General features: G+C 39.3%; 1 protein-coding gene across 2 annotated transcripts in view; it reads right to left on the bottom strand.

Annotated features, from left to right (window-relative positions):
* Positions 1-14,237, bottom strand: part of LOC127624070 (insulin-like growth factor-binding protein 3) — a 31,067-nt gene that overhangs the window by 14,992 nt on the left and 1,838 nt on the right. For both annotated transcript variants that reach the window (XR_007968112.1, XM_052098704.1), the window contains exons 2-3: positions 3,186-3,445; positions 2,915-3,034 (exon numbers count right to left, since the gene is read on the bottom strand). Coding sequence is in view for 1 of the 2 variants with exons in the window: in XM_052098704.1 (XP_051954664.1) it covers positions 2,915-3,034; positions 3,186-3,445 (380 nt within the window). In the remaining variant the exon portion in view is untranslated. The remainder of the gene's footprint in view (positions 1-2,914; positions 3,035-3,185; positions 3,446-14,237) is intronic.

Below are 14,237 nucleotides of genomic sequence, written 5' to 3' on the forward strand. Positions count from 1 at the left end.
TTTATAATGTTTTTTAGGTTTGTACCCCATTTACCTCAATGGCAGTATTTCTCAATCCTGGTTTCCTTTTTCTGATACACCAAGTTCAGGGGTGTGTCTCAATGCTTGTTAGCTCCCTATGTCGTGAATAAGTATTATGTGAACACAAATTCAGGCACTGGAAAGGGTGTTGATCCAATGAACATTGAGACACTTATGATTCGATTACCTGCAACACAATTACGAGGTTTAACTTTTGAATGCAGTTGGTATTAATCATCGGCAACGTTGCTGAATAAATAACGCTATTTTGAATTTTCATTGAAGATTTTATAACGTACAGTGTTATTATGAAGGCATTTTCAGTAAGGGAACATAATGAGCAACGATGCCCCCTGGTTTTTACAGTCCATTCTATACATTTTATGGAGCGAACATTTTAGTGCACTGGAAGGATTTCAGGGACAGCCGAACTGAACCAAGAACTGGCCGACTACCTGGTCAGTGCCCCGTGTATTGAACTAGGAAGCTGATTGAGATGCACCCCAGGTCTTGCAGCCTAACTACTCACATAAAGGAGGGTGTGGAGAGGACAAAAAATATTGGTTGCTTTGCACTGTGGCACCATTAGCCTGATCTCATGAAAATTGCACTACTGTGTCAAAAATATATAATGTGGTTCCTTAAAACAAATCACTAAAACAAGGTAAGCAAGGTACATTTTTAAAGATTAATGGTCTCGGATTTGAGTTTTAAATCAACAAAACCTACCTACCTCCCAACCCTAAACCTTCAACCTAACCAAAAGTGTCAAAAAACTCAAGTGCTCTTCCGACTTGTACCCCAGTCCGTTGCATTAAAGGTGCAACAGTTGAGGGTGAAATGTTACATTTTAGCCTACTTCATCTTACATCAATGGATCCACCCATTGGCTTAAAGAACTTGTAATATGTACTATATAAGTTAAAATTTGCATGTCACAATTCTACTTAGAGACTTCAGCAATGCAGAGTGTTTAAGCATCAAAATAATTTCCCCACAAATGACAATAAAAGCATATATATCATATTGTGAACTGCTGAGCATGACTTTTTAATCAAGCTGAAGTTATAAAAAAAAAGAAGAAAATACTAGCCTGAAAACATTTATGCGTTTCAATAAGGTATGTGTGCCATTGTAATAAGTTGTTTATAACTTTATTGTATTCATAATTCATCCAGCCCATTTTCTTGTTGAACGAGATTACGGAATTGAACAAACGACTTGCTTCCTCCACTCGTTTCCTCAGATTCTTGTTAATGATGACTGATTCATGCATTACGTTCGTGAACAAGTGTACCAGCACATTCAGTTCATTCATGAATGAGACATCTCATCTTGTGCAGACTCAAACGACCGAAACAAACTTCAGAAAAGAGGTGTATTTGTTCAGTGGGTTAAACCAATGATCCTTAACAGCCTGCACTCGAATGCTATTGGCTCATGCTACAGTCAGTCTTACAGGCATGACATGCCACCAAAGCAGTCTTGTGCTTCCAGTGCGGGCCGGTCAAAATGTGTGACAGACATGGTTCCGCAGGCCAGTCAAAACATTTTGGAGGGCTGACAGCCCATGGGCCACAGTTTGGGGGCCCCTTGTGTAATGAAAACGTAAACATTTGTCTCCTTGCACTATAGAAAATGGTTTAAATGTCAGAGCATTGTGTGAGGAACAAGGAGAGAATTACAGTAAGTGTTTACGCCGTTTAACTCTTGATTTGAGTGAAAGAGAATGAAAGTTTTTGTTATAGTAACTATAGCTATAGTAACATGATTCTATGAGACCAGGTAGGGAACCACAGTTCCCCAATGCTTCTTTATTCATTATTGTGATGCCCTTACATCTCCCTTATAATCTCATGCAAACTATCTGCAAAACCCTCGACTCTCACCTTGAGGCTTTGCTGAATAAGCTTCTTGAGATATTGGACCTGAATCTATCATCACTTTCACTCTAATCAGAGATCCCAGCCCTAAAGCCTAGTCATTTTTTCCATCCTAAAGACCCTAGTACCTTCAATGGGCCCATATGTTCAATAGACCCACATGCCATTTAAACGTGTGCGGGTATACGTCTATATGATATGTGTTTTTGTGTTTTTATCAGTTAGTCCACTCTTATACAGACAACTACAGTACAGAGGTAGCTTCTACACGTGTGTTACATCGACTCTAAATTCCTCCCTTTTGTTCAAACCCTTTTCAAAACATAGCTCTCGATCTCCTTGTTTCATAGTGGCCCCAATGTCACCCAGTATCAAATAAATATTGCATAAAATCTGACCCTTGTAGACAATTAGGCCTTCCAGATCGCTGTGGCATCAGTACAAAGCGTTTTCCATTCTGAAAAACCAACGGATAATCTGTCTACCCCAAATTAACCCAAACTCATTAGGGCTATTCAGACAGGCCCTTTGGCTCGTTCTCTTAATAGGGGGTTTGTGGGTGACTCACAAATTTCCATGAATTCCATTTGCCCCCGCCAACTTCCTCTCTTGTTCAGACTCACTGATTCACCACGTCAATTGAGGAAACAACACATACTTTCGTGTTCCAGCATGCACATACTGTACAAAAGGCCCCCATCCAGGTTCCCCCACTGTACATATACACAGACACTTTTCAAATACTGTTTTGACAGTTGCCATGACAGTTACTTCTCATCTTTTAAAAGGATTGTGTTGGAATAATGGTTTGAGGATCTGGGCTGAAAACACAAAAGGTTTCACGTATTATCCCCAGTAAGTGATGACCTAAAGTAGGACCTCTGTTTTCCCCTTGAGCAAGGTACTTAGCCACATGGGGGATAGACGCTGTAATTGGTGAAATGCAAGTTACTTTAAATAAAAAGCATCTGCAAAAGGCAAGTCAAGAAACCTGGCTTAAAGCTAATTACCTGTTTTTTCTTGTAGAACCCCCTTTGGTCACAGTTTGGAATGTGGAGGCCTCTTGAGTTGAGCACGTTTGAGATCTTAAAAATCTTCAGAACACCCTCCATCTTCCGGCGACATGGGCCCTGTACAAACACACACAACAAGCAAAATTGCATAAATTTTTTATTTTTTTTTAATCTACATACAAGCACATCAAGAGACATGAGACACACAATGAATGGGAATAGTACATAATGTCCTCCATCACATGATGGATGTACAACAAGTACTTACATACTCGGTCTCTCTCATCGACTCCAGACTAAAGTTGAGAATATCTGTATGGTCCATGCTGGAAATTTGCTCAAATTTATAAATCTGGGTTTTTTTGGTTTGTTCTTTTTGGATCACCCCCAGTTTTGTGTGCACTATATTTGGCGCCCTCTGCGTGTCCACGGATACAAATGTAGTCTGCTGGAACCTCTCAGCCACTTCTGTGCCTTTTGCCTTGGTACCATTTGAGATAGGCTCCTCTCCTTCCTCTTGAGGGTTATCTGAATCATAAGAGAAGATTAGATGAGAGTGTATGAATACACATGTAGACTGCAAAAAAACAAATATATATATATATGTAATAATATAAATGCAGATAAACATAATACAATTTAATAGCAAGTCAGGTGTACACAAAATACGGATACATGCACACCTAATTATTGATGCGATTACCTAATCAGCCAATTATGTGGCAGCAGTGCAATGCATAAAATCGTGCAGATATGGGTCAGGAGTTAATGTTCACATCAATCATCAGAATGGGGAAAAATTTGATTTCAGTGATTGATTGTTGGTGCCAGACGGGCTGGTTTGAGTATTTCAGTAACTGCTAATCTCCTGGGATTTTCACGTACAACAATCTCTAGTGTTTATGTAGAATGGTGCCAAAAATCTAAAAGATCCAGTGAGCAACATTTTTGCTTGAAAATGCCTTGTTGATGAGAGATGTCAACAGAGAATGGCCAAGCTGAAAGAAAGGCTATGGTAACTCATAACCAATTCTAGTGAGCAAATTAGCATCTCAGAATGCACAACACGTTGCATATTGAGGTGGGTGGGCTACAATAGTAAAGACCACGTTGGGTTCCACTTCTGTTAGCCAAGAACAGAAAGCCGAGGCTGCAGTGGGCACAGGGTCACCAAAACTGGACAGCTAAAGACTAGAATAACATAGTCTGGTCTGATGAATCTCGATTTCTGCTGAGGTAAGAGATGGTCAGCTCACAACACATTGAGAATCTATGATACTTTTCTGCTCACTACAATTGTACAAAGGGGTTATCTTGGTTACTGTAGCCTTTCTGTCATCTTGGTTACTGTAGCCTTTCTGTCAGCTCAAACCAGTCTGGCCATTCTCGGTTGACTTCTCTCATAAACAAGGCCTTTCTGTCTGCAGAACTGCCGCTCATTGGATTTTTTACATTTTTGGTACCATTCTCTTTACACTCTGGCACAAACGATCATGCCATGGTCAAAATCACGGAAATCACATTTTTCCCCATTCTGATGGTTGATGTGAACATTAACTGAAGCTCCTGACCCTTATCTGCATGATTATATGCTTTGCACTGCTGCAACATGCTTAGCTGATTAGATTGCATGAATAAATAGGTGACCAGGTGTACCTAATATAGTGGTCACTGAGTGTATATAAAGTGCAACAAACACTAATTTTATGCAAAATTTACTCAAATGTGCATACATTTTAAAAGGAAAAAGTGTTGACCATCCACTGACAAATCTATTGATTGATTGGAACCGACACAAGAGAAATCATAAACTAACCATGAACATTATTTTTAACAGCATTTATTAATATTAGTTATTGTTAATTAATAAAAATACTAGAGCTCATTGTTTATTCATGCTATAATGTATTAACTAATGTTAACATATAACAAGCAAATTGTAAAATTTAGTGAGGTTTAATGAAGGACTCTGAACTCAGAAAAGGCTTTTTCATCTTTTTGTGCTGCCTGATATCTGTTTTACAAGCAACATGAGCCATTAGATGAATGCCTCATCAACAAAGTCTACAAGCTCATGTGAGAGAGACTGAGAAAAATGCAAGAGGAGAGAAAGAGATATAGAAAGGGGGGATGGGGAAGTGGAGGAGTATTTATAGTGGCCTGAGTTAGAATGGTTGCAGGCGGAGGACAGACCACCTGACCGAACCCAGAAACCATATACGGCTGCAGGATGAAGCGATTGCCTGCCTTCACTAACATGGTCCGGGAGGATGTTCTAACCAACAAACATCACATGTTTTCCTCATGGTGCCCAACTGAAGACATTGCTGTCGGTGCTCAGAAACTCTATTCAATTCAAATGTGGTTTATATCTGGTAATAACCAGAATGCAAAATACATAAATACCAAATACATGAATCCATCTTATATCCAACTAAATAACTGTATAAGAGCTGTATCACTAGTTCATTTGAAGGCTCAGTCACCATTCACTTTTATTGTATAGAAAAGATACAATGAAAGTGAGTTGTGATTGAGGCTTACATTCTGGCTGACACTTTGTGTGAACCATCCTTTAATTGCGCTTGATGTCTTAGTACTGGACTTGTATTCTTAACTTTCAGCTCCATTAAAGAAATAGTTCACCCAGAAATGAATATTCTATCATCACCTACTCATCTTCTTGTTGCTCAAAAAAAGGTATGATTTGTTACAAGTAGAACCCAAAAGGAGTTCTCAAGAAGAATATCCTTGCTGCTCTTTTCCATACAATGAAAATGGATGGTGATTGGCAGCCATGGCCCATGCATTTTAAGTCTAGGCCTTCAGTGCGATTCATGCCATTAAGAAAGTCAGATTCACAATGAATAAGACAATGTATAATCATACATTACGTGGCAGTCAACTAATAATACCAATTGAAATAAAAAAACATCCATGCATGAAAGCCAGAACAAATGAGGTCTAATACCAAGAAAAAGCTCTCTAATAATATTTGCGATTTAAATTTTGTTTCGTCAGGGTACACGGTTACTTTTCAAAACTTGATCTGACACTGAACGCTCAAACAGCCTAATTTAAACTTAGAAAACTCCTGATGTTGCTATAACAATGCAAAAAGCACATCCTAATTTACTTGAAGTGACAATCAGTCCTCCTATCCTGTTTAATTAATCAATCGCATGATCATGCAGAACATCTTAGGTTTTAAAATCCATAATGATCTCTTGCTCGATGGCGATACCAGCAGTGATGACAGCCGACTCATCATCAAGATCTCACGTTCTTTGCTTTCAAATTACGTACATCACTTAAAGTGTGATTGAGTCACTCAAGGCCAGCTAGAAGGCCTTGACCAGGACATATGCTAAAGATCACAACCACCAAGAACAAATAAATCAATCTGATTGGCTGATGAATCTGACAATCTGACTTTAGATGCCTATTCACTGTAGTGTTGAGGGATTCGGTGGAAATTCTGAAGGCCTGATGGGGTGGAGCTCAGACTCACGTGCTGCTTCGGCTTCAGGCATATGATTTGTGAAACAGCTGTCACTCTTTGCTTGTGAGCATCAGAATAAATTCTGATTGGATGCATTAGTTTGATTTTGCTATTTGTTTGAAGATGAATTAGGAGTGGAAAGCAATTGAAAACACATAGGCAAAAAGGTCAATGAGAATGAAATTATGCATGTTACGCCAGCAGAGAAGGCTTTGCTGGCCCTGAGAAATCGTCACTGGTGACTGTCATGCTTCGTGAATGCAAGTTTGAATGTGTAGAAACAAGAATGGGATTTGGAAGCTAATGCACAAGGCAACATTTGATTTGAACATTTGAACAAATTCAATTTAGGTCCATTCCTCACACAAAGCTGCCATATGGCTTTAGAAATGGGATATGCCATGGTGGTCGAACAACTGATAAGTGGGGTGGACTTCTAATACAGTTTTTAATGGTGGTGTTTTTGATGGGAGACACATTTCTTACATTAACAGAGACTGAGAAATGTGCATGATTATAGCTTGCTGTGCTTAAAAGATAATAATAGTCAGCACTAGTGTTGTCACAATACCAAACTTTAAATGTAAGCGCAGTGTAGTTCTAGCGAGAAGATTAGCAGCTGTACATCATCGCACCATTAGCTGGGTAATTATCAGCCTATCACATGTAAGCCATTGCTTTATAAGTCTGCTCACAATCTATCACATTGCAATTTCAGTGTGCTAACACGGCAACGTCCACCACCACCAGTTGAGTCCCGTCCTGCATGGGGGTAGGCTCCTCGCCCCTGCCTCCTATCTCCGGCAGGATATGACGGTTCCAAGTACAAATACTTCGGACTGCCAGACGGGGCCTACGCCAAAGAGAGACATTACATTTCTGTTTTATATTCATCAAATAAATGTCATCTTAAATTTCACTTAAGTCTGCTAGTCTTCCTGATAGAAGTAGTCTGTACCAATACCAGTGAAGTTTCACGGTTTTCGATACCAATAACGATACACAGCAAAAATATGTTAATATGGTAATGTGCTAAGTTAAATTTCAATGTAAATCAATGTGTTCTTTAAGTATTTCTCAATTAAGTATGCGTCGCTTAAGTAAGCAAATGCATTGATTTAATTATAAAAAATATAGTTTGCATGTGTTGCACACTGCACAGTGGATGAGTGCTGATTTTGACATCTCCTATAACACACAGCACGCATGATTCAGTGGAGTTTGAAGTTATGAGTGGTCGAATTTACACATTCGCTTTAAAGCAGGTAGCTCATGCAGTCTAAGATTGCAGTTTAATAAATCACACTAGGACATGGGGCCTGGGTAGCTCAGTGAGTATTGACACTGACTACCACCCCGGAGTCACGAGTTCGAATCCAGTGTGTGCTAAATCAGTGGTTCCCAACCTTTTTAGGGTACTGTACCCCCAAAACATTTTATCCTGCCTGAAGTACCCCCACAAGCGCATGTGATCGGTGTGATTTTTAGATTTGGTGTAAATTTTAGGTAATACCTGAATTTACCTGTAAATAATGATATTTTTACTTCCTATAATACTTGTCTTTGTTCAATATTTGTATGACTTTTTCACATCTTCACACGTCCAGACCAGTTATACAAAAACAAAGATCACATTTTTATATAATAATAATAATAATAAATTTATTTTATATAGCGCCTTTAAAAGTTGCTTTTTCAAAGCGCTTTACAGGCAAACATAACAACAGAGAAAAATACACACTTTAAATACAAAAATAAACTAATAAAATTAATAATCAAGTAAAAGCAATCCTAAAATAAAATGTTTTGAGAAAAGATTTAAAAATCACTAATGTATTTGAATTCCAAAGCATAGGAAGAAAATGCTTTATCACAGAAACTGTGTCTTGGGAACAACCAAGAGACCAATCTGAGAGGAACGCAGATTACGACATGGAGAAAAATTGTACATAGTAGCAGCCTACTCAAAATAAGTTTAGACCTGTGTATGACACAAAAGGACTCACCAATCAATGAGAAACTTGACCCTGTCTCTCACTCATAAGCTTGGTCAGTCTTGGGGGCAGTGTGGCAACAGCAGCTATCAGGCTTTTCTCCAAGTTCAGTCTGTTCCTGTGCTTGGACTTAATTACGGCCATGGATGAAAATGTCACTTCACATAAATATGTAGATCCAAATGGCAGGAGTTCATTCAGTGCATGTTTCCCCAAATCAGGATATTCCTTCTCCACATCACACCAGAACTGTGACAGGTTTGTTTCTGAGTACCTCATCTTCAGTCCACGGTCTGAGGACACATCCAGCGGATTTTCCTGTAGTCTGGTAGGAATGTTGTTATCCGTACTTTCAGTCATGAAAGGATTACGGACCCAGTCAAGTTTGGCAGACTTGCTTTCAATATCAGGGAAGTAGGAGTTGAACTCACTGTTGAGTTTGGATAAATGTGTGCTTACTAATTGCACTACAGAAGCTCTGTCAACATCACCTGCAGAAAGATAGCTGTTGAGCTGCTGGAAACAACTTGTGTCCCCATCTTCACATTTACTCTCCCACAGTTTGATCTTCTTCATGAATCCACACACTTTGTCATACATGTTTAGGATGTGTGTGTCTTTACCCTGTAAAGTTAAATTCAGGTTGTTCAGTTTGCTAAAAAAATCAGCAAGATATGCAAGGCGGGCTACCCAGTCTGTGTTCTCCAACATAACAACAAGGGGATGTGAGTGTTCTGCCAGAAAAGCTTACTTCGTTGCGCAGCTCCAAAAGCCTCTGTAGCGCTTTCCCTTTCGAAAGCCAACGTACGTCGGTGTGAAGCAGTAGCCGTTGGTGCTCAGCGCCACTGTCATGACAGAGCCTTTCAAACAGTCTGTGATTCAGAGGCCGCGATTCAACAAAGTTTATCACTTTCACTGCGTCATTTCAAAACTTCATGTAACTCAGGACTCATTCTCTTACTGGCCAGTGCCTCTCTGTGGATGATACAGTGATTCCACTGAACGTCGGAGTTTACTTTCTTAATCTGCGCGATTAACCCTTTCACCCTCCCAGTCATTGATGCTGCACCATCCGTGCACACATGAATACAGGACTTCCAATCCAGATTGTGCTCTGAGAAAAAGGTGTCGATAACGTGAAACACATCTTTACCGGTAGTGCTCCCCGTTAGCTTCTTGCAGAATAGAATGTGCTCGTTAATTTCAGAAATTTCTCTGTATCGCACAAACGCAATCAGCTGCGCTTCCCCACTAACATCGGTTGACTCGTCCAACTGCAGCGCGAATGGACCAGAAAGTTTTAACTTTTCCACTACTTGATCGACAATATCACCGGCCATGTCATCAATCCTACGGCACACTGTGTTATTGGACAATGGTACCGTTTTCAGTGCATCAGCTGCTTTCTTATCAATCAGTGAAACCGAAAACGATACTGTTCATGAAACTGCCGGTACTTTGACTTATCAGCTTTTTTTTTTTTTCATTTTTCCATGGGTTCACTTGAGCTGCCACTAGCACTGCTGCTGCTTGGAACGGCGCGTTTTTTTAGCCATTGATCCATATCTAGCTAGTGTTCTACTCAAAGCTAGCCTCTCTGCCTGTTGCTATGGTCACTCTACTGCGCGGCCACACAGCGCGCGTCCACGGACAAGCACATTTGGCGGGAAGGACAGGGTGACCATATTATAACATGATTATAATGTTATATAATATATTATATATATATATATATATATATATAATTATATATATATTATATTATATAATGTTTTGAGAATAGTCAATGGCTAAAAAAAGTTTTTTTGTCTTTTGAGAATCATCCCACGTACCCCCTGGGGACTGCTCACGTACCCCTAGGGGTACACATACCCCCGGTTGGGAAACACTGTGCTAAATGACTCCAGCCAGGTCTCCTAAGCAACCAAATTGGGAGGGTTGAGTCACATTGGGTAACCTCCATTGGGTCACGATTAGTGGTGCTCGCTCTCAGTGGGGCAAGTGGCAAGTTGTGCGTTGATCGCGGAGAGTAGAATGAGCCTCCACATGCTGTGAGTCTCCGTGGTGTCATGCACACCGAGCCACGTGATAATGGGCATTACAAATTAGGAGAAAAGGGGATAAAAAATAAATAAAACACACACGTGCAAACGCGATGTGTACCTGCATCATTTTCTTGCAGTTCTGCTCTTTTGAATGTGCAGCGAGGATTGTCCTGAAGCTTTACGATTACATTGAAGTGTGTCATTAAGCACTGGAGACTTTATTTCTTACATCTCTTACTTTGATATGTTTGTGCAATTTCTGTTAGTTACCATGTTGAAGTGCTGTGCTTAGTGCCCATATATCCCTCTGAAATGTGTCTGCCTGGGGTCATGTGAACATGACGGAGCGTAATAATACATTATTATTCTGAACACCGACTAGTCAATTATGAAAATTGGTAGTTTTGCACATCGCTATTTAGAAGACTTGGAATATAGCACACAAGTCATATGGACTACTTTTATTGTACTGTTATGGTGCCTTTTAATGTTTTCAAGCTTGACAGCCTGTGGTCACCATTCACATTCCTTGTTTGGAAAAGAGCAGCCTGGACATCCTTATAGATAATGGTGGGGTGGCACGAGGGTTAGATGATGATGGAATTTTCATCCCATTTATTCTCCCAGACAAAATATATGCACTTGCATGTCACTTTAAGAAGAAAACTTCTGCCTATAATAAGCAGACAGCAAATCCAGTGGGCACTTATTTCACAGGATAACTTCATCTCTCCATTATAAGTGCCTTTGAGTTACTATTTATAGACATGATGTCCCAAATTGCACTCTAATCTCTGTTTTCACTAACTGCGTGGTCATTTCTCAAATGCGAGCAAAAACAAATCTTAAAGGGTCCAATAAGGAGTGCATTTGTCAGCTTCAACAAATGCCTGGAGAGAGTGCTGGGCGAAGATGAATTACGGCAATGTTTAAATATGCTGTCTTCTTGGGGTTTTACAGCTCTTGTCTGTTGAATATATAGTCACTCTCTGGCAGTACAAAACAAAGCAGAGCCCTCGCAGAAATGAGAGACTAACAAACAGCTGGAGCATATGAGAAAGAGATATTTAGAAAGAGAAACAAAACAGGCCATTAAAGATAGAAAGTGATAAAAAAAAAAAGATAGGAAGGGAGAGAGTGGTGGGACAGGACTGACATCAAGAGTTGGATGACTTCAAGAACTGGAGTCCGACGAAATAACTTGAATATGACAGAGGAAGAGTTAAAGAGATAGTTCCCCCAAAAATGAAATGTTCTTATCATTTACTCACCCATATGCAATTCCAGTGTATAACTTAATTTCTTCTGCTGAACACAAACAAAGATTTTTAGAAGAATATCTCAGCTCTGTAGGTCCATTCAATGCAAGTGAATGGTTGCTAAACTTTGAAACTCCAAAATGCACATAAAGGCAGCATAACAGTGATCCATACTACTCCAGCGGTTTAATCCATGTCTTCAGAAGGAATATGAAAGGTCTGGACAAGAAACAGATCAATATTTAAGTCCTTATTTTACTCAGTAGGTGGCAATATGCACAAAGAATATGAATTGCCAAAAACGTGTGGACGTGAAAGTTAAAGTGGAGTTTTATAGTAAAAAAGTACTTAAATATTGATCTGTTTCTCACCCACTCCTATGTCTTTTGCAGACATGCATTTAACCACTGGATAACTTTTATGCTGCCTTTTATGCTAACCTTCAAAGTTCTGATCACCATTCACTTGATACGACCTACAGAGCTGAGAGTAAATTACGAGATAATTTTCATCTTTGGATGAACTATTCCTCTAAGTGAAAACAGATTTTCTATTTATGTGTGTGTGTTGTGCGTACTTGTGGCACACCAAATACTCCTCTGTAACCATAGCAGTTGCACTCCAAACCAGAATTAAACCATGCCTTTGTTGGTCATGACATAACAACATCATCATCATCATCAACAACAACAACAGCAACAACAGCAACAACAGCAACTTGAACAAGGTAAGTAATTGTAATGACGGCATATAATGATGGCTAACAATGTGTAGAACATGTTGATACCCGTTTCCCCAGCATGACCCTCGGTCCCACACACATAAACAAATCCAGGTTGGAGGAAGTGAATATAGGGCCATCCAATTCAGGAACCTTGAAAACATCAATATTTAACCCCAAAGTAAACTTTTATAAGTTTTTATTGCTTTTCCCAGCACCTAGTTGCCCATTTTGAAATCACTCAACCTCACTTATTTGTTTAATACAAAACGAGCAAACAATTTAATACCAAACGAGCAAACAATTTAACATCCTGGCAAAATGGCCGGAGTGCGAATGAGAAGTTAATAAGGATGCAGGGAGGAAGAAAGGGATGTGTGGCTTTCTTTGACGTGCAGCATCACTGCCGCTCCCTGCTTTTGACCAATAGGGGGATATGGGCAAGTGAATTAAGTCGCCACAGCCCGAGACGAGAACAAGCCCACCTCTTCTGAGAAATCCGCACGATTAAGTACATAACTGCACACGCACAAACAACGTCATAACTCATAACCTCATGATCTTCATGGTGCTCTCTTCATGCCACCGTTCCCACCCAGAACCAAGCTGGGCCACACTGCTACCAGACCAATCAAGCCCTGCAAAAATACAATTATTCATGTGTGGCAGAGCCATGGGGTGGAGCCATGCATGCCATGGCAATGGAGCCCTGTTCTCTGGTTGGCCAGAGTCTGTAATTACAATAAAGTGTGGTATGATGGGAGAGAAGCACTGAAAAAAGCACGGGCTCAAATGAAAGGGCAGCTGAGGGAGAAAACATGAGGTAAAGCACTACTGTAAAATGCTTGGCGCCCCCTAACTGCTTTTTAAAAGTGACTCTAGGGCCTAACAATAGCCTTTGTACGTGTGACAATATCACGGTTGATTGCTTCAACACACCACTGTGGCTCTTTCAAATAACTAGAGAGGGTAAAATAAATTAACTTGGGCAGGCTTGACGTCAGCTATGATTGAGAATGCCACTTATTTTTTTTTTGCTTTTTGAGTGTGTATGTATGTATGTGTGTGTACGTGTGTGTGTGTGTGTGTGTGTGTATGTACACACACACACACACACACACACACACACACACACACAGACACTTTTATTAATTTTTTTTGGCTTAACAACCATAACTTATAAAAATAAATGGCTTCTACTAAGAAATGTACATATTCATAAATGTTTAGCTTTTCTTTATTTTTATTAATGTGTACAATGCAAAATGTCCTTTTTAAGATGAACTAGTGATGCATAAACTAAACTAATAATTGTGCGTTCCTTTAAATTCTTTAGCTTACAAATTTACATTTTTAGCACTACAAACTCAAGCAATCAAGTTCAGAACTGAGGTTATGGGTAATACCCATAAGCCCTTGAATAATTTATGCATGTTTGGTCTAAAGGAACTTACGTGGGCATTTATTTAGCTGTTATTGAGAATTAAGAGATTTTAGCTCTTTTTGGTATTATTGATGTTCTGTGCAATCCATGTAATTTTTCTGTGTGCATATGAACACTTTTCTTTATGTGCATTGAGCAGAAACATTGACATAAATGTTAATTTGACCAAAGGAAGAAAAAAAACAATTGCTATTAGTTGCTAAATCCAATTCCTGTGACATTATTTACGTAAATAATGTTGAATGAATTGATATATTTGTGTATATCTAAAAAAATGTTGTCTAGTTGTGGTGAAATAAAATGACCATAAGTTAAATTAACTTAAAAAGCTTAATGCCAAAATGCTACATATATA

The sequence above is a fragment of the Xyrauchen texanus genome, chromosome 30 (genome assembly GCF_025860055.1).
Source record: "Xyrauchen texanus isolate HMW12.3.18 chromosome 30, RBS_HiC_50CHRs, whole genome shotgun sequence".
Lineage (NCBI taxonomy): Eukaryota > Metazoa > Chordata > Actinopteri > Cypriniformes > Catostomidae > Xyrauchen > Xyrauchen texanus.